This window comes from Sander lucioperca, chromosome 22, assembly GCF_008315115.2.
Source record: "Sander lucioperca isolate FBNREF2018 chromosome 22, SLUC_FBN_1.2, whole genome shotgun sequence".
NCBI classification, from domain to species: Eukaryota; Metazoa; Chordata; class Actinopteri; order Perciformes; family Percidae; genus Sander; species Sander lucioperca.
In genome coordinates, this window is record NC_050194.1 from 19,402,360 (window position 1) to 19,423,602 (window position 21,243).

General features: G+C 38.8%; 1 protein-coding gene across 1 annotated transcript in view; it reads left to right on the forward strand.

The window, feature by feature from the left end:
* Positions 1–21,243, forward strand: part of prkcea (protein kinase C, epsilon a) — a 38,640-nt gene that overhangs the window by 14,503 nt on the left and 2,894 nt on the right. Inside the window, exons 2-14 of the mRNA XM_031315580.2 lie at positions 5,695–5,758; positions 10,570–10,735; positions 10,833–10,867; positions 11,783–11,871; positions 12,176–12,305; positions 13,549–13,691; positions 14,765–14,867; positions 15,487–15,686; positions 16,842–17,015; positions 17,142–17,296; positions 17,721–17,859; positions 19,613–19,801; positions 21,077–21,223. Coding sequence (XP_031171440.1) covers positions 5,695–5,758; positions 10,570–10,735; positions 10,833–10,867; positions 11,783–11,871; positions 12,176–12,305; positions 13,549–13,691; positions 14,765–14,867; positions 15,487–15,686; positions 16,842–17,015; positions 17,142–17,296; positions 17,721–17,859; positions 19,613–19,801; positions 21,077–21,223 — 1,734 coding nt within the window. The remainder of the gene's footprint in view (positions 1–5,694; positions 5,759–10,569; positions 10,736–10,832; positions 10,868–11,782; positions 11,872–12,175; positions 12,306–13,548; positions 13,692–14,764; positions 14,868–15,486; positions 15,687–16,841; positions 17,016–17,141; positions 17,297–17,720; positions 17,860–19,612; positions 19,802–21,076; positions 21,224–21,243) is intronic.

A 21,243-nucleotide genomic window follows, 5' to 3' on the forward strand; every position in this document is an offset into this window, starting at 1 on the left:
CTAATGAACTGCTACTGCTAAGTACGTATTTACCTTCTCATAGAGTGTTTTTCAACTACTAAGTCATGTAATCCAACTTCTTGTGGACAAAGAATCTCTAGGTAAAGGTTAAAGGGTCAGTTTACCCAAATCACAAAAAAAACTTCACTTTTCCACTCAGGCTATTATTTTCTGTTGTGGAACTATTATCTACCAAAGATGCAAAATACTGCAACTGTCCACTGTAAAGTGTGACCCATATACATCCATTCTTAGTGATTCTGTTACAAGCTACAGCATTTTACAAGCTTGCACAAAAAAAAAAAAAAAATCACCACTGCAACCATAGAAACGTCTGTTGCTAGGATACAAAGTATCAGTAAACACTGTAGTAGAATGGTAACCATAGATATATCTGCATGCTAACATTAGTGTCAGATATTTGAAAAATAAGGATTTCTTTCTTATAACATTTCTGAATACACTTTTACATTCTCAGGTATCCTAACAGCCAGATGTTCAATTCATTTCTGTGATTATACCATACTTAATACATGTTTTATTGTACTATAATGCAGTGGTTCTCAATTGCTTTCACTTCAAGGACCTCAAACTGAGTCCCCCACTTGATAGGATTTTTGCTTTTAGATGTTTTATTACAGAAAGTGTATGAAACCTGTGATCAAAATAATCATACATTCAGTCTGTCATTGTGTTACTTATGGATGGAATTATAGTGAAAATAAAAGCCATCTTAAGGACACCTGGGGGTCCCCAGACCCCACTTGCTGCTGGCTTTGGGTTTTAGATTGTTTTAATCTTATTTTGGTCCCCCTCTGAGCAAATTTGCTCAAGTATACCAATCATTCAAGTGCAGTTAACAGCTTCAATAATATAAATAAGCCTGTGATTAATCTACAAAGTAAGTTACATCGGTAAAATAATGTACTTTGTCAAAAATCGGTTTATTTTAGATTTCTTTTGGCATGATATTGAACACTGGCATGGACTAATTCATCTTCAAAACTCCAAATCTGTGTAGTAGTGTTTCTTATTGATTTGGATAGAAAATAGAGCTTGAAGGCACCTCACAACCCCAGTGGCCAGTAACTGGCCATTTGAGAACAGTGCAGCTTTTGGCTGGCATGCCACCCTAGGATCCCGAGCACTATATCAATGATATAAAGCGCTGTCCATTTGCTCCACTCTGTTCCAAATCATTCTGAGTCCATCTTTTGGCTGAAATCCTCACTGAGATGCGCTGTTATGCAAGAGGTTACGTTTGGGGATTAGCACATCATTTTCAAGGGTAAACATCAAGAATCCAATAGTGTTTATAGGTCACAAATTCCATGCAGTTGTTATGTGTAATACATGCAACAAAAGGATGACACTGCATGTATGCTCATAGGCGCTACATTCTCTGTGTTTTTATTGTATGTTGCTTCAAATAGATTCCTTGACATATTGATTTTATTGTGTGGAATTTAACATCAACCTGCCAAAGGGACTAAAGATGTAAAATGGCCAACAGCTATAATCTTGCATATTTATAAAAATGTTAATCAATATTCACTGTTCCTATTTTAAATAAATATATCGGCTGCAACTAATGATTATTTTCATTATTTTTTTTATTATCTATGAAATGTCAAAAAAATCTAAACTTCACAGTGTTCAAGGTAATGTTTGTCAAGATTTTTTTTTTTTTCAATCAAAAGTCCAAAATTCAAAGATATTCAGTGTACAATAATATATGACAAAGGAAGGCAGCAAATCCATTGGCATTGCTTTTGCTAAGAAACAACTGAAACAATCATTGCAATATCAAAATAGTTGCAGATTATTTTTCTTTCAACAGATCAATCGACCGATCATTTCAGCTTTACTTGACATTAATGACACCATAAAATGACGCAAAGCTGATGTAATAATACCTTATTTGTGAAGCATGTTTTCTAAAACATGTGACAGTGTTTTTACAGTGCTTTAGAATACACATAAACCCAAGAAAATGCACAGATCAGAGTGAAATAAAGATTCAACCAATGAAATTATGCATCTTCTTTCTTAAAGTGCTCATATTATGATCATTTTCAGGTTCATAATTGTATTTAGAGGTTCATCAGAATATCAGAATAGGTATCAGAATAGGTTTACATGGTTTAATCTTAAAAAAACACTATATTTTAGTTGTACTGCACATTGCTGGAGCTCCTCTTTTCACCCTGTGTATTGAGCTCTCTGTTTTAGCTACAGAGTGAGGCATCTCACTTCTATTCCATCTTTGTTGGGAGTCGTACATGCGCAGTAGCTAGGTAAGGACTACTACCAGTCAGAAGCAGAGTATGAGGGCAAGGCATGCTAGCAGCTAGGCGAGCATTATAACGTGTGTTACAAAGTGATGTACATTCGTCACAGAAGTAAAGGCTGGACTACAATAGAGCTGTTTGGAGCAGTTTGTGAACAGTGTTTTCTGTTGGAGATGGTAAGTCCCTTTGGGGTGGACTTTGGGCTTTTTCACTTTGTAAACCTATAACGTGCACAAAAAAGATATATAACACAATAAAGCAAAGGGAAAAAAGCATAATATGAGCACTTTAATAGTGGTTGCTAGGGCTGTCATAAATCATGACATTTTAGTTGAAGATTAATTGTCATACAAATAATTGTGATTCACGATTTTATTGGATTTTTCTGACGTTAATGCTGTTTTTATTAAACAAAAAATAATATGCAACATGGAAACACCTGTGTTAACTGTTCCTGCTTCAGAGTCCAGACCCTGGAGTTAGAAGGCAAAACACATGAACTTTACTTAGGTCTTGAGGAGCTACAGCGTGTGTGTCTCTCGACCACACACTCGCTACACTCGCACTAAAAGCTAAGCTATTCTTTAAACCAGAGATCTTTAACAGGGGGTCCGGGGCCCCTAGGGGGTCCTTTGACTCAATGCAGGGGTGCCTCAAAATTATTGTTACGTTTTCAAAAAAATTAAAAAGACCTAAAATAAATCCAACATATTATTAGCAAATATATAGCCACACTGATGAAAAGCACACTGGTCTATTATAGGTAAGGTAGTCACTAAGGTAGCCATCCACAGATACAGTTCATCCTGAGGATTTACTGTGCCACATGTATGTTTAACATTAAAACAGGATTTATAAAATCATGCCAACACTTATTAGGCTATTTTAATAGCTTAGTATTCTATGCAAAAATGTATGTATAAAGGTTTCCCTATATGTTATTGTAGGCCCAGTTTAATGTGCAACTTAATGTTATACATGTAATAGGGGGTCCGTGCTCCGTCTCTCTTTTACCTAAGGGGTCCTTGGCTTAAAAAATGTTGAGACCCCTGCTTTAAATGACCCACGCTAACCTTATAACACCACATTTCCATTCAAACATTTTTGTGTGAATCATCTAATTAGAAAAGCTGGATGGAAGTGACAGCTTTTAATCAGTCATTGATATTTCAAGGGACCTACAGTATAACAAGTATCCAATTAAACAGTGACAAAACATCTTTGCTACTTTATCTTCAAATGTGTGTAATTTCTAAACAGCGTAGTTTTTCTTCACCTGCAGATGTTGTTTTTTTTTTCCAATTGTGTATTCATGTTATTCATCTGAGAACAACTGTCATTTAGGTGCTTATGACTGAAGTGCCATATTCTGCTGCACATCTCAATGCTGTGGTTTCTTCTCTACGTGATTGTGTGCCTTTGCTGCTGTATCTACATGAGATGTATGCAGTGTGTCTGATATTAGTTTCTGTGCGATCTTTGTGTCTCATGTTCAGCAATGCATGGATGTGTGTGTGTGTGTGTGTGTGTGTGTGTGTGTGTGTGTTTGTGTGTGTGTGTGTGTGTGTGTGTGTGTGTGTGTGTTGCTGCCTGTGTGTGAGTCTGGCTGTTGCATAAGAGGATCTGCTGCTGTCCCAGAGCTTAACTAAGGATTTAAACCTCTCTTTCTCACTCTCTCTTCTTGTGTTGTCTGTCTCTCTAGCGCTCTCTTTTGCACTCTCTCTAATCTCCATACTTGCATATTGAAGAGGGGTGATGTCATTATTTGTAGAGAATAGTGTGTACGGTATGCAGATTGTATGTTTGCTTATCTAGTAATGTATGAGCAGCAAAATGTATTTTTGTTCTGCGTGCATATGAAGATCCCAGAATAAATTAGCCTCCATTTTGATGACACCTGCTCAAACACACATAACTCATTATGACAGGTAATTCATTATGTTTGCTAATAATTATCTTTAAACACAAAACCTTAATGATTAATAAAATAAATAAGAAAATATGCTGATTTTAATCACCTTTCATTCATTTTTGTTTTTTATAATTTATGCCATGTATATAGAGGATTAATGGATTATAACACAGGTACTTCCCCTTTAGGTTATCCTCCAACAACTAGTCTGTGTTTTGGAAACTCTTAACATCCCTGTGAGTGTAACACAATAAATCAATTCTTACTGTTTTACAGTCTGTTGACACAGAGAGGACTGGGCTCACTGGTGATCTAAAAATAAGAAGTTTGGCTGAGACTCCACAAGCATTACTTTGTCCAACATGCAATGCTGCAGATTTTGGCTGCAACCTCTTCACAGCACAAGAACATTTTGTAAAGAAAGCTGATTTGACTCTGTTGAGGACATTATTTGTTTTTATATATTTAGTATTTTTAAATGTATTATACAACCCTATACCTTTTTTTTTTAATTGCTGCTGTGTTAATATTAACGTAATACTCACTATGATACTATTCGGAAAGTTAATGTTATACCTTATTAATCTCTATATGAAAATGATCTTCTCCTGTGAACACTGGATGGTCATTGTTATCTACCCTGGAGCAGGAAGGAGAAATGGGACTGTTAATTGCAACATACACTAGCTAGGTGGATGATTACATTATAGTTTACCTGCAATTATAAATTAAACTGTGGCTACATCAGTTACATTGACTTAATCATATTCCACTTTTAAAATGTAACATCTGGAAGTTGTAATAGATCCTCTACTTTAGGTAATGCAGTTGAGCCATGACTTTCTTTCCTCTTTGGTGCCTCTGTTTTTATTATTTGACAGGCAGGATTGACCACATTTCCTGTGTATTCTTTTGACCAACAGACCACCCCGCAATCCCAGGTCCCTCACTATGTACATGTGGTTGAAATGGGCCAGCATTAAGTAGGGCTGCAATCAAAATGCGATCCGATCGACCAGACCACATTCTCAACTTTAACACTTTCTGATTTGTCAAGCAAGCCTTGCAAAAAGCTAGAGACGACCCCTTCATCTACAAAAGATAAATTGTACCTAATTTAAACATTGAGATGGGATTACAGGGGCAAGACAAGACAACAAGAATGCTTATAAACACCAGGTGTAAAATGCCCTGTTATAGGAATTCTTTATCCATATAACATATCAGATATGTTAATACCAGGAGTAAATGGGCTCCACAGTAATGATGTTGAGGATAGAAATTGAAATAGTAATAAAGATGCTGACGTTAATGCTGATAATGATGCGATGGGTGGGGAGGAGTGTAATTGTAGTAAAGATAATGAGCTCTTCCATGTGCACTGGTGTGTTTGTTTGTGCTGGAGGACGGACCCACTGCTGCACTCACTGTTCAGCTGTGTTATTTCTCACTGATTTACTTTCTGTTTCTCTCTTTCTTTGTCTGTTGCAGATTGACTTGGAGCCAGAGGGCAAGGTTTACGTGGTCATTGATCTATCCGGATCCTCCACTGAAGGTAAAACCATCACATCGCACTACTTGTACTACTAGTAAAAAGAAGGAAAGGACTTATTTGGAAGGGTTTTGTTGCTTACAATGAGCTTAAAGCGACTACAAGTCATTTTTATAATAACAATATATCAAATGACGATGTGGAGACAATGTGGAGACAATGTTAAAGGAGTTGCTTGTAGTGAGTTATCACCTGAATCTGAAGTTCCCCTCAGCTTTACAGAGCTCAATAATGAGTTTGAGTAAGTAAGTTTAATGAGTTTGTTGTTTAGCTATCTGACCCACAACTTTACTGTTGTGGTTCACTCTCACTGCTCTCATAGTATTGTTTTTTGGCTGCAGCATGCAGCTGTTTTCAGTGAAAAAGCTCTAAAAAACCCACTACACTACCTGCTCTTCACCAAACAGCACACAGTTAGACACTACATGGTAAACAAAGTGGAGCATTTAGCAGCTAAAGAGACAGATATTTCCCTCAGGAGTAAGTAGAGACCAAACACAGAGCTAAAGGAGATTAAAAATCAGACACAACATGACTCCAAAATATTGATAATGTTTCTCTGTAACTGCTGGATGTAAATAAGCAATTGTTTGCTAACATGTTCGCCATATCAACTTAAAACGTGATGATATGTCAATGTTGTGTTCACAACTTGTTTCTGCTGCCCCCGAGTGGACAAAACATCAGAATTATCGCAGGTTTAGCCCATAGACAGTAAAATTAATGGACAAAGCGACGCCGTGAAGACGAGTGAAGTCTATTAGAAGCACTTTTCCGGTGATGGCTGAGCGTTACTGCGCAGCCTTCAAACTGAGCTTGACGACGTAGATGTGACGTGAGCAACCTGTCTGAAAGTTGGAAGTCTTCTGGTAGCTGTGCCAAGAGAAATCTCAATCATTCCCAATCTTGCAGAGACGGAGAGTGTAGGTATATTTAAGGAGATAACATAGGCACAGGCTTATTATTGCTAACTAAAACGCTAGTAAACATTAGTAATTAAACTTAAACAGCTAATGTAAGTCGAAACTGCCTGCGAGCTTCTCCTGTACTATACGGTAATTCCTCTGCTATGCGACAGTAAGTCGCTTGGTTATGACACAATCGTTAGCCTATTTTTACAAAAACGTCTGCTACGGAGCCATAACGTGAGGTACAAGGTAATGGAGCCTTTTATACATTGTCGTGTTTCTTTAGAAATAAACAATGGACAAATAGAGTCTTTAAACGCTTCAGATGTAAAGTTATTCTCTGTCAAAGTGGCGCCAAAATGAATGGCAGTCAATGGAATGCTTACGGCAGGTGATGGCTTGTTAGCATCTAAATGTCTCCATAGGAGGTACGCTTTGTGGATGCTTGCTTACCCCCTTGGTTTAACATAACATACTGTACACACATCCTCTGCAATCACTGCTACTTGGCTGCATTGAAACTTGAGGCCATCGAATGCAATGGAAAGATTACTTCCTGTTTTCCTAGAAAGTTACTTAACAGATTTAATAGAGCTTTCTCCTCCTCGCTCTTCTTCTCCATTTCATTCTCCTCTACTGTATTTGTTTGTATTTATTAAACATGGAAACATCCAGAATATCTCTCTCAGTTAGCCTTTTCCGCACACATACACTTACTGACTCACATGATGTCTGATAAGAGTGGTTTTCACCTGCACCTGTGTATCTTCACACCTGGTTATAAATAGGAACTGTTCTCTGCCTTCCAGTAAAAGTGTGCTTGTATATGTGTGTGTGTGTCGTAGTTTCTCTGTAGACGGATAAAGAGAGCAGTAGAGAGTGAAGGGAGAGGGAGTAGATTCTTAAAATAGTAGGTGAGATTGAGCTGCGGATTACACACACACACACACACACACACACACACACACACACACACATGCACACTTAGGCGTCAGTTTCTTGCCCTCCTTAACGATGATTGGACACTCTGTGGTGACCTCACGACCCAATCAACGCCCACTCTTGAACTTCCACCCTTAGTTCAGCTGGCAAGAGTGCTCCACATGTTAATGTATGCTGATAAAAACAATTTGTGTGTGTGTGTGTGTGTGTGTGTGTGTGTGCTAATAGGAAGGATGGAGAGATGGAGGGTGAGAACTAGCGGAAGAGGTGGTATTTTTAGCAGATTTCTTCTTTTTTTTTTCGCCTGGTGCAATCTGTTCTCTGCAGCTTCAGAGCCTGGATGGAGTTGTTCCTCTCCTCTTTTCTCCTCTTCTCTCCTTATACATCTGTTGTTCTCAGGAAGCACATAAAAACAATAATCTGACCTAATCTGACCATCTGCAGTCTCTCCCTCTCTGTTTCTTCATCCTTTTCTGTTCCCTTTAAATATTTTATTCTCAAAGCTTAAAAGATAACCTTCATGAGTGACCAGAGTTATGTTTTTGTTTTTTGTTTTTTAAAGAAACATCTTCGTATTGACCAATGCAATATCTTCATTTATCCAAATAAATTACTTTTAAGCACTGTATGGAAATTAATGATATAGATTTAGGGCAGAATTTCGATTCATACAAATTGGCATGTAATAATAATTATTATAATAATAGTATATTATAATATATAATAATTTATAATGATAATAATGATAGTGATAACAATAATAATGAAAATAATAAGATGTACTAATAATGATAATAATAATTTACTTATATGGAACTTTTCAAAAAGAGTTTACAAAGTTCTTACAGAAAAAAACAGAAAATACACAAAATAAATACACTGTAATTAAGAAATAGAAAACAAATGAAAAAATAGGAGGGAATTACAAATAAAAACTTGTTAAAAGCCAGTTTATAAAATGTATCTTTAAAAGAGTGAGATTAAAGTTAGTAATTGTACCAGAATCATTAGCAATAGGCCCATCAGTGTTCAGCTGATCTATTGTTTTGAGTTTGGCATGTTGTTTCCTAAGTCTAAAGACTTAGGAAACAACCTCCTCCACCTCCTCTTCCTCGACAGGATTAAGCCCCCCTCTGCTTCAGATTTATATATATCATCTAATTTTATTTTGCATATCTGTCTAATTCTGTCATCTTCAGGAAAACTTCCTGATTGATGGATGTCATTTCTGAAGCCACTCTTTCTTCAGTTCTTACACAACCTCTTGTTCATTTGAGCAGTCCCTCCAGAAAAACGCGAATTATGCGATCACATAATTCAATGCATAATCAGCCTAAGTCCATATATTTATGCGGGGGCCGCATTTTTTCAAATACGCCGCACTTTCGCCGCATAAATTGCCGATTTCCGCACAAAATATGCAGGGCTTGCATGATTTCATAATCCCTGCATTTTCGTTGCAAAAAAATAACATATATCGTAGCAGAAAATGTTGCGTTTACTTCACACAAGAGCAGCCATTTTCCCCCTGTTGCCATGGGAACGTTATGAAGTGATGTAATTACGCGATGTGAACATCATCGAAAAGCTGCAAACCCCACGATGAAGCCATGATGAAACCACAGTTTTTGCAAGTTCCCGCAATTTTTGCAAGTTCCCGCAATTTCATCGCATAAAATTGCATATTCCATCGCATTTTTTAAGAAAACGTGCCGCATAATTAAGGATTTTTGCCCGCAACAATCACAAAAAATCTCTGCTTTTTTTCTGGAAGGACTGTTTGAGGAACCACTTCATCTTCCTTCAGTGCACCTTATTTTGTTGTTCGTCTTCAGAAAATGTTGCGTTTTCTAGTTTTATTTATCTGTTTTTGTACACAAATCTATTTACAATCATTGACTAAAGAAGCAGATGGATTACTGCCAAGGTTGTATTTTTATTCATTTTTATGTCATATTTGTTTATATCACCATCTGTATTTCACCTTTCTCTCTTCTCTGTCTGCTGGTCTTCTACATGTTTGTCAAATTTGTATCTTCTGTCTGTCCGTATGTGTGTGTTTATTTGACAGCCATCTCCCAGTTGGTCCTTTAGCTGAACCAGAGTGCGTCTGTCTCCACGACGATCACTCTTAACTGTTGTTATGCCTCATCATCACCCCTGCTTGTCAACATGCCCGTGTGTGTGTTTCCAGGACAGATGGATGATGTATTATGTAAAACAAAGTGATCCCAGTAATGGCCTGTTAAGCTGTCTCTCCCCTCTCACCAGCACCACCATCACACACACAGAAACACACTCCTACTCAAACACACACACACACACACACACACACACACACACACACACACACACACACACACACACACACACACACACAGAGAGTCCCTAGACAGCCTGTCTGTAATCGAACTCAGCAGTAACCACATCTATAACGCACCCAGGAGAGAGATGGAGGGAGTGTGAAAGAAAGGCAAACTAGGACAGGAGCGCAGAGAGAAGGAGTGTGTGTGGGAGTGAGAGTGGAGGTGGTTCTCTTGTCTTAAGGTTACCCTCGGAAAGCATTTATCTTTCCGGGGAGATGCAGAGAGGAAGGGAACGGCTGGTTGGATGGTGCTCGTTGAGGAGGAGTATTTTAATATGCTGTCCTTCGTTTTAGTGCCCACACATGAAAGTATAAATAGCATGCACATGTACGTATGCATAGGCCTCTGGTAGGTTTAAGGTGTTTGTGAGGAAGAGGGAGGGACGTGGGGAAAAGGAAGATGAGAGGCCGTTGAATGATTAAACATCTCGAGCAACATGATGCAAATGATCCTTATTTGTACAAACATCTCAGGAAGGAAAATCAATGGGTGTTAAGAAAGCATCACTGTGATGTGTGAATATAAACTCAGGAACACAGAAAAAAAATTCTTTGTGGTTTATTTTTAGTTGATTATCTTGTGTGTGCTCTCTCGACAGCCACGGGGACCAATGAGAATGAGGAGCGGGTGTTTCGAGAGAGAATCGGTCCTCGCCGGCGACAGGGCGCCGTCCGAAGACGCGTCCATCAAGTCAATGGACACAAGTTCATGGCCACCTACCTGAGACAACCAACCTACTGCTCACATTGCAGAGATTTTATCTGGTAGGAAACAAACACACACATGAACACATATCGGTCTGACCTGCTGTTATGTTTCATGAAACCAACCTGGCTGACTCCTATGTGTGTGATCTGATAGGGGCGTGCTGGGGAAGCAGGGATACCAGTGTCAGGGTGAGTACTTTTCTCTCTGGCGGATTCCAATTTCTCAAGTAACGCTGCACATCATGTATTATTTAAGCATGAGAACACAAGAGGGCTTATATATTGCTGAATGACAGCTGTGATTTGGTCTCAAGCCACCTTCACCCAGAGCCACAGATGACCTGCATTACACAGACAACATCCACTTTTAAAAAATGCGCATGAGCATTGATTCAGTTGCACATTTTCTTGCCATGCTTTTCTTTAGTGGATGAAAATTCAGCTGGAAGTCAAAGTGTTACTTAACTCATTTGTTGAGGTACTTAACTGCTGCCTAGCCGAAGTTCACAAGAAATGACAATCATATATTACTAATCATATTGTAGCCATCCTCGCTGGGTATTGTAAAACATTTTGCATTGAAAGCAATCCAGATTTTACTAGATCTTGGGATTTTAATGTTTTGTCTGGTAAGTGCAGATTATCAATCCAATACCAGCAATCTTTTTTTATACATCACTGTGTAGCACTAATTGTAGCATCTACTGTATGTGTATGAGAGGCTGCAGCTACACAATACTCTTTTTAGGCTTTTGTAGATTTTAATTATATAGTTTAAAAAGGTTGAGATTGCATTGTTACATTTTTAATTTGACTTTTAATGTGGGTCAGTCACATTCAGCCAGTACCCAACTCTTTTAATGAGGTCAGTATTGGCACGGATATTAAATCATTGTATCAAATCGAGTCATCACTAGGTGCAACAGTGTTGCATCAGAATCACTGGAGAATTGAACTTTTATTGTTATACTGGTTCATCTAATCCGCAGGATATCATCAGTAATAACATCATATATTGCTATTCAAATTCTACCGGCCAAACTAATCGTCATGTAAACTTTATTTGACAAAACATTGGTGAACACCTAATGTTGATGCTTTCAGTGTGTACGTGTGTCGTCCACAAGCGCTGCCATGAGCTCATCATCACCAAGTGTGCCGGGATGAAGAAACAGGAGGACACACCAGAGGAGGTACATGCAAACAACCATGTTGGTAAAAATGAAAAGCTCAGAAAATGTATTATTTGTTAATAAAGAGTTAATTACATGTCATACACATATTTAGACATGAACACGCATACAGTTAATCATGTAGGAAAAACTGAATACTCGCCATGCAGGCCTTTCCTGAATAAATCTGTTTTACTTGAGGTAACATGCGTACGCTTTGTACTAACACTTGAGTCACATGCATTATTCCTCCGATAATGTGACAGCAACCTCTTTGTAACGTGTGTGTGTGTGTGTGTGTGTGTGTCTGTGTCTCCCTCCATAGGTGGGTTCACAGCGGTTCAGTGTTAACATGCCCCATAAATTCAGTATCCACAACTACAAGGTCCCCACGTTCTGTGACCACTGTGGCTCCCTGCTGTGGGGCCTCATGAGGCAGGGCCTGCAGTGCAAAGGTGAGTTCAAGTGCAAAGGGGAATTCACAGCATCAGCGCAAATGGGATGCATATAGAGGTGCTCGTGTTTTGTGACCTCCTTGGAGCTTAAATGTGCATTTATTTAAAGTCAAAGGCTGTAAATAAAAAAGATAAATGTTTTAATAAACGTAATTCATTTTTATACAAATAACTTTAAGGCACAATGAAGTGTACAATTCCATTTCCATTACAGTTGGATAATAAATGCCAACACACACATTTGGATTTTTGCCGAGGAGGATATGTTTTTCATCCTGCTTGTTTCTTACTTAGTAGGATCAAAAACTGGTGAACAGATTTAAAAACCATTTAATGAAGTGTTAGGCGCATGGGCCAAAAAAGTGAATACTTTTGAGAAAATAAGTGCACAAAATCCCCCATGTGTATCCCATGAATATCTGTCTGGGTGTATAAACATTTTCTTTAATTAATTCATATTTGCTGATTATAGGAACCTGCAGCCTCTTAAATGTGAGCTTTTTCCTATTTTAAATGTAATATTTCTGAGTTGTGGACTGTTGTTTAGACCAAACAAGCAATTTGGAGATGCCACCTTGACTTCAGAATGTGTGCTAGGCATGTTTTCACTATTTTGTAACATTTTATACACTGAGCAAATAATCAACAAATTAACGCAAGGCAGTTTTATTTATAATGCATGTTTCATACACAGGTAGGTTCAAGGTGCTTAAAACAGGTAGTTAAAACAACGCAAAAGCGGAAAAGTTAAAACAAAACAATTCAAAGTTAAAACAATACAATTTAAAAGAGCAAAAGAGATAATCTATAAAGCTACAGTATATCGAAATAAAAAAAAGAGTAAAAGATTTTAAAAAATAAAAATAATACAATGACAATAAGGTATTGGGCTTTAGAAAGAATTAGCTAAAAGCACTTGAGAACAACAATGTTTTTAGGCTGGATTTAAGAACTGCAATGGTTGGGGCATTCCTAAGACCATGAGGCAGTTGGTTCCAGCGCTGGGCTGCGTAATGACGAAGAGCCACTTCTCCTCTTTTTAGATTTTGCCCTAGGCACCACTAGCCGACCCACTCAGCTGTGATGTAAGAGGTCTTGCAGGGTTATATTAGATTAATCGATAAATGGAAAAAAAAAAAACGTTTCATAAAAATTCAGTATAATTAATTTATAATATATTTTAAAAAAAAAAGCTTCCTGGGTTTAACCTGAACCATTTTCATGTGTTTTTGTTTTTATGCAGTGTGTAAGATGAATGTGCACAGACGGTGTGAGACCAATGTGGCTCCTAACTGCGGTGTGGATGCCCGAGGAATCGCAAAGGTCCTCTCTGATTTGGGAGTCACGCCGGACAAGATCTGCAACACCGCACAGCGCAGGAGGAAGGTACGAGGGACGAGTCATTCTCACAAATAGAGACATTTCCATTATTAAGGTTTTATTTGGACATTGGAAACATACAAGCAGGAAACACAGAACTGCACCTGTCAAATTTGATTCTGCAGTTCAAACCATCAATTTGACTATTTAGAGCTGGATTGGGTTCTTTTCATTGCTTGGTATGATATGGATGCTTTGTTTGCAATTTCTTCAGCATTTAGAAGTCAGTTAAAGTTGGGGTTGGCAGTTTTTTGGAAAAGGCAACAAAAACAGACTTTGAAAATATAGCCCTCCTTCTGCAGCTCTCCCCTCTCTGTCCTCAGCCCCTCCCCCTTCACAGGCATATGCACATGCTTCATACAGTAACTTCTACAAGTACCAGTCATTCATTTTAATTCGTGTGATGCTGATCCCGTTATATAGTGGCAATTCTACGAGAATTACCGTACTGTAACGCCCTTTAAGTTGACATACTGTGCTTCGAGGTCATAGCTACATAAACTTGAATTAGTTGCAGCAGTTAGCAGAAAGCTAACCGTAGCCAACTATTAGCAACATTTTCTCTCCATCTCTAAGACCTTTGCCGATATTGCAATAGCAACTTTTTCACCACTGAATCTGGTCTTTCACCGCCTGAAGGGACGTGCAGGTGCATTTGCATTTGTAGAACAGCCAATAGGACTGCTCTCTTGCTTAAATGACCTGTGATTGGCCAAAGCCCTGCTATACTTTTTTTAAAGCCTGAAAACAGAGCCAAGAGGGGGTGCAGAAGTCTCTCAGACCACTTGACGACGAAAGGATTTACGAAATGCTGAAAGGTTATGATGTCATTTCTGCCTAATTACGCCAAAAAAAAACGTACCCGACCTTAAATCTCAGATGCAAATCATATTTTACACGGTATGATTTGAAACTGTTTTTAGCCTGCTCAAGGTTTTTTTTATTCTGTGTATTTCTGTGGCTTTCAACGCTTCAACTGAGAAACTGAGATTAAACTCCCTGACTCATGATTCAAGTAAACGATGTTAAGAGTGCAGCCCAAAGGAACGATCATGTCGTCTCTCTCACTCTCTCTCCAGTTGACTCCAGGGCAGGACCCTCCCCAGTCTCCTCCTGAGCTCTCCCAGACTGAGGAGAACAGCTTCAGCCAGCCATCTGTTCCCACCTCCCCCTCACAGCAGGGTAACACTGAACACAGCACTCACACCATCAAAAAACACAGATTTGATAACAGGCAGACATTTCAAAGCACTTTGAGATGCGTTCTAAGCAGCATGTGGTTTTAATGTATTAATTTAAGCAGCATGCGGTTTTAATGTATTAATTTTACCAGTAAGAGGTAGTATTTCCATTTCAGTAATAATATTGTTTCTCCTTTTAAGAAATAAGTAGTTGAATGTGTTATTGTCCTTGTATATATAAGACTAAACTCGCATTATCTAACCGCCCACCACCGTTTGGTTGTCACAGTTAGTCATCGTCCTCTCACACTTTACAAGCGGAGAAATAAAAGTTAACTTTTTTTTTTTATGGAAAGATTCCCATTTTTGTTTTTATTGAGCCAAATGTTAAAGAACAATAACACCGGCCACTGCTGCTGTTTAATCACCTTGTCAGAGATACTGTAACTGAGTCATCTCATGTTTCAGAAAAGGATGTGATCATCAATGTTGAAAGTGTATTGAAAAGTAATCATTAACAAATAATGAGCAACATTTCTAATAAAAAAAAAAAAAGACAGAAAAAGGCAGTCGGCCTGTTTTCGCTGATGTCTGATCTGCTTTTCCGCTGACACCCACAGATTTGGCACAGTTAGATCGCTTGCAGGAAGTGCTGTCACTCGACCAGCAGGGACCCCAACACTCCTCCTCTTCCTCCTCCTCCACCACCTCCTCTTCGTCCTCGTCCTCCTCGGCAGGGAAGGAGAACGGACAGATCCTGAGGAGGAGCCTCAAGGACTTCAACTTTATCAAGGTTCTCGGCAAAGGCAGCTTCGGCAAGGTGCGACGACACAGAGGAGGCGTTTGAGGGGGATGCTTGTTTGTTTGCTGCGCATTATGTTCATAATTGAAAAAGTTTTTGTTTTGTTCTTCATGGTTGCCGTTATTCATAAGAGATGTCAGGGATATAAGGGACCAGAATAAAACAATACACATGTCAATAACATTGTATGGAGGCAGCTGTTTTTTTTAGACATTACATTTGACTACGTACCATACCAAACAGTAAACCAAACTTTTTCCTGTTCTTAACTGAAAAATCTGTCTGACAAGCAGTTATGGATAGCATTAAAGCTGCACTAATCGTCAGTGTTCTTATATTCACAGCTGCTCAAATGTCTAAGAGACAGAAAGTTATCAATTGACTCTGCAATCTTTTCGCATCTTTCAGCTCATTGTTTTGATTTTATGCTCGCAAATGGTGTTTTGGTTTACTCTCACTGCTCTCATTAGGGGCTGAGCAGCGAAGCTGCGTGGACCCTATTGTATTTGCCTGTATTCTTCTTCTTCTTCTTCTTCCTAAGAAATCCATGTTCCCATGCACGAAAACGCACCAAACTTTGCACATAAGTCCACTCCTATGCTAAACTTAATCAGTGTGATTTGTGTGCTTATTGTCTATGAGTTCAAAGCTCAACGGTCACAATGCCACGTCTTATACAAAATCAACCATTGTGCTTTGGACACCTTCCCTGCGAGTTAAAAATGCTTGGCCCCGACCATCGCCGCGATGCAGCTATAATTGGTGTTGTTTTTCTCGCAGCAGGCAGCTGTTTTCAGCAAAAAAGTTCTGATTAATTGATAAACACTAGCTGAACAGCACCTAGCAGCTGACGGACAATGTTAGTGACTAGCTGCTAAACATTAAGCTCTGCTTTGAGACCAAAGCAGAGCTAAAAGGATATGCATATTGCATATTTAAGTTCCAATACATATATTTTAAACCATCATGTCAACCCCTAAAGTTTCCTAAGTCCAAATCAACATATTCAGATGTCTTGTTATGTCTGACCAACAGTCTAAAACCACACCACTTTTAGTTCAAAAGTTGTTTTTTTTAGAACACATTTTTCGCTCTGCATATTTTACAGTGATTTTGTAATGCTGAATTCATACATGACAGTAATTTCCTCTCTGTCTTTTATCTGTAATCAAGGTGATGTTGGCAGAGCTGAAGGGGACAGAGGAGGTTTACGCTGTCAAAGTTTTAAAGAAGGACGTGATCCTGCAGGACGACGACGTGGACTGCACCATGACTGAGAAGCGCATCCTGGCGCTTGCTCGCAGACACCCCTACCTCACCCAGCTCTACTGCTGCTTCCAGACACGGGTCGGAGCACCAGACAGCAATATATGTTCTTTTGTTGTAATGTTCTATAGATGATCTGTTTCTCTATCTCATATGTCTCTGTCTCTCTCTCTCCCTCCCTCTTTCTCTCTATCTTTCTCTCTGCAGGACCGTTTGTTTTTTGTAATGGAATATGTAAATGGAGGAGACCTGATGTTCCAGATTCAGCGATCCAGAAAGTTTGACGAGGCTCGCTCTCGTTTCTATGCCGCCGAGGTCACCTCAGCCCTCATGTTCCTGCACCGCAACGGAGTCATCTACAGGTAAACACCCTCTTATTTTTATATTTTTCAGCCAGAGAAACCCTGAAATGATTTAAGGAAACTCAAAATCTAGAAATATCTAATATGTTCTTCAAAATATTCTATCTTGGTTTAGAGGTGAATTCTGATTGGAAAGTCCAGAGAATTTGGTTAATTGTTTGAAGAACTCAAGGACTATTAGGGAATTTCACAAATGGTTATCTTACCAGGAACATACCAGAAAGTGCATCATCACGACAACATGTTTCACACTTCATATATTGTGTGAATATATATTCCACACTAATTGCATTATGTGGTGATTCTCACTTTTTTTTGTTACATCGCAAGCTCCCTTCTTGCAGCGAGTCCAACTGTTATGGAAACCCGATTGTGCTAATTCTGTCTGTCTGTCTGTATGTCTGTCTGTGTGTTTCTCTCTCAGAGATCTGAAGCTGGATAACATCCTGTTGGATGCAGAGGGACACTGTAAGCTGGCAGACTTCGGCATGTGCAAAGAGGGCATCAAGAATGGAGTGACCACTACCACCTTCTGTGGCACGCCTGACTACATCGCCCCTGAGGTGAGCTGAGCCGTCCACAGGACGGTCTGCACTGTGCTATATTTTCCCTTAGTTTTACTGTTGATTAGATATGGAGCTAAGTACGTTTACTCAAGTGCTATACTTAAAGTTAGGGGTGTCCCCGACTAAGAATTTACGAAGTCGAATCAGATTTGTCCAGTCTTGCTAATCGCCGACTGATCGATGGTGTGATCCTTATTTCATAACTGAATGAAATGATCCATAATACATGTTATTTCTATGTTACAAATTGTCAGCTGGTGGAAATGTCAGAGTTTTGGACGGAGGCTCAACGAGCGCCCGCGAACACGGTAATGTGGTCAAGCGAGATAGAGAGTGACTGAAGAGAGCAAGCGTCATTACAACAAAGCTGTGAATCGCATAAATGAAACGTTGTTTTCACCGTTTCATCACTAGAAATGTAGCTTTAGCAAGTATCTCACTATCATTAACGTTATCCACATTCAGATTTTAAGATGCTACAAATTATATTCAGGTACAAAAAAGCCTGAAAGTGGGAAGATAGAACCAAGAGTCGTTCCTGTGAAGATGATACACCGTCTCGTCTCATTGGTGTGAACTGGCAGGTTTCAGAATGTTGCAGACTGGCGCGTTGCAAGTAGTTGCAAGTTTCAACTCGTCTCGTCGCCAGTCTCTTGAGATTGGCAGTCGAATCAGGCTCTTTCCATCGAATCATCCAATATTTGACTATTCTGGGTCACCCCTACTTAAAGTGCAGTTTTATTTTACTGGTAGAGCTGCAAGTTATAATTCATGGGCGATTTTAGACACTTTTTAAATTTCATCCCAGCCCCCCAAAAAGTTATCTAATAACAAACTTTTTTTTTTTAAATCACTTTTAGTGCTTCAAGCGAGAGTTTGCGAACTTGTCTGTTAGTGACAGAGGACAAACAATTACAGGTTCAAAGGGCTTGAAACAGGTTTAATATCCTGTGTGTCTGTCTCCGATGCTATGCACCTGTTACCCCTTCAAGGAAAGGGTTAACAGAAACGTAGTGTTGGCCAATCGGAGGAGGTTGTGCCAGACTCCCGCCTTTGGCTGAGTCTCTATCTCATCTGTCAGAGGGAGAGCAGGAGTGCGGTTGTGAAGTTTAACGTTGGTAGTCCCCAGAGAAAGAGAAGAAGTATCCGTGTCACATTCTCATCAGAATGATCTGATCCTAGAATTGCCCCTGTTACAATTATTTACATTATCGACTAATGGATTAATCATTTGGTCCATAAAATGTCAGAAAATAGTAAAAAATTAAGATATTAAAATAATAGATTACATAACACTTTGTTACCTTAAAACCAGTAACTTTTCCTAATTGAGAGACTGGAACCAGATCATGTAGGGCATTTTTGCTTTAAAAATCATCAATTAATAGATTCATTATTTTTGTTATAGATTTAAGTTTTGATACACGTGATGATTGTGCACATTTTACTGCAAACCTTTCTTCACTTTTAGTAAACAAAATGTTTAATGCATGCTGATGTTGTTCCTTAATAATTTCAGTTATTCTGCCATTACATGTTTTATTTTTGATTTCTTGTGCACAAACATTGTAGTTAACAGTTGTTTACTATTAAGATGTGGGGAAAAAGGGTGACATATTTCCTGCTTGTTGGTCATCAGTGAAATGTGGACTGGGAGTCTGTAGAGTTTTATAATCAAATCCTCTACTGTGTTGCAGTATTTTGTATTTCCTGTCCTCCATATTGAACTGTGTCATGTTGTTGGATTTAGATCCTGCAGGAGCTGGAGTATGGAGCCTCCGTGGACTGGTGGGCCTTGGGGGTGCTGATGTATGAGATGATGGCCGGACAGCCTCCGTTCGAAGCTGATAACGAAGACGACTTGTTTGAGTCGATTCTCCATGACGATGTCCTCTACCCCGTATGGCTCAGCAAAGAAGCTGTTTCTATCCTTAGAGCGGTACGTGTCAATTCTCCACCATGAGACACCACTTTAATATTTTCTCTATTTGATTAATAATAACAGATTAAAGAGCGATTAAATTCTCTTCAAGAGTGCATCTCCTCGTCTACAGCAGGCATTCAAAGGCATCCATGGCAAAATTAAGAATTGTTTAATTTTTAATCATTTCATTTAGTAGATTTTGTCCCAATCAAATCATGTACCGTATGAAAGTGGCCTGTTTGGCTTTTTGATTTGATTTGACACTTTTTTAAATCAACATAATCTTTATGTGAGAAGGTCTTTAGACAAAACCTTTATCATTTATGTTTGTGGTTTGGAGGTCAGAAGTAATTGACTGAATTTGGTTGAAACCTGGCAGTTTTGGGACATCTTGTTACTTAAAGCCTTAGTTTGTGACTCAAGTGTAATGGTAATACGTGAGTATACACTCGAGTCAAAGAGCTAAATAAAAATACATTTCCGGCAATTTGAAAAAACTCAGCTTGTTGTTCAACATTTACCTCTCTTCTCTTCTGAAGGTATTTCCAGAATCATTAAAAACTCTTCTAAAGATCTTTTTTTATGATGCATCAATTTTATCCAGATGATCAAAAAAGTTTTTGAGGATTCTTGAAATACCTTCAGAGTATTTATTTTTCAGAAAATAGGATGCTTGCACCTTTGACTTGAATCTAATGTTAACACACGAGAGGCACTAACTGGGGCTTGGTTGCATATAACTTGTTTTAACAAGATTGAAAGGGCTAGATTTCAACATTGAAATACAGTTGTTTAAATGCTATTGGAACAACGGTTATATGTAACCTGGAAGCTCACCTTTCAGCCAGATGTAGCCAGATGTTTAGATGTCTTTTCACCTTCAAATCACTGTGCGCCATTATGAAATGGATTTCTGTGACCTCTAAAACTTTACTTTGAAAAGATTTAATTTCATGCAAACATATTTCACTCGAGATTTTCAGGCATTCATCGTTTTCAAAAAAGTCAGTCAAAGAGTTTAAAGTAATAACAACGCAATCATAAAACCACAACGATCACAAAGTGCACCTACAATACCGAACAGACAACGTAACAAAAGAGACGCAGCTTTCAGTCACAGTTAATAACACCAGCACTCTGCTGACCTGTTCCATCACTCTGCCACTACGCCTCTCTGTTTGTACCACAGAGCCATTAATGCCTCCGCTCTATTATTAGCACTGAAATGCTTTTTGCTGAACCCCTCGTTCTACTTCTGTCCTAGTCACTTTATGGATTTATTGTGTGTAGTTCATGACCAAGAACCCGGCCAAGCGTCTGGGCTGCGTGGTGAGCCAGGGCTGTGAGGAGGCCATCAAGACCCATGCCTTCTTCAGAGAGATCGACTGGGTCCTGCTGGAGCAGAGAAAAGTCAAACCACCCTTTAAACCGCGGATTGTAAGAAACACACACAGCAC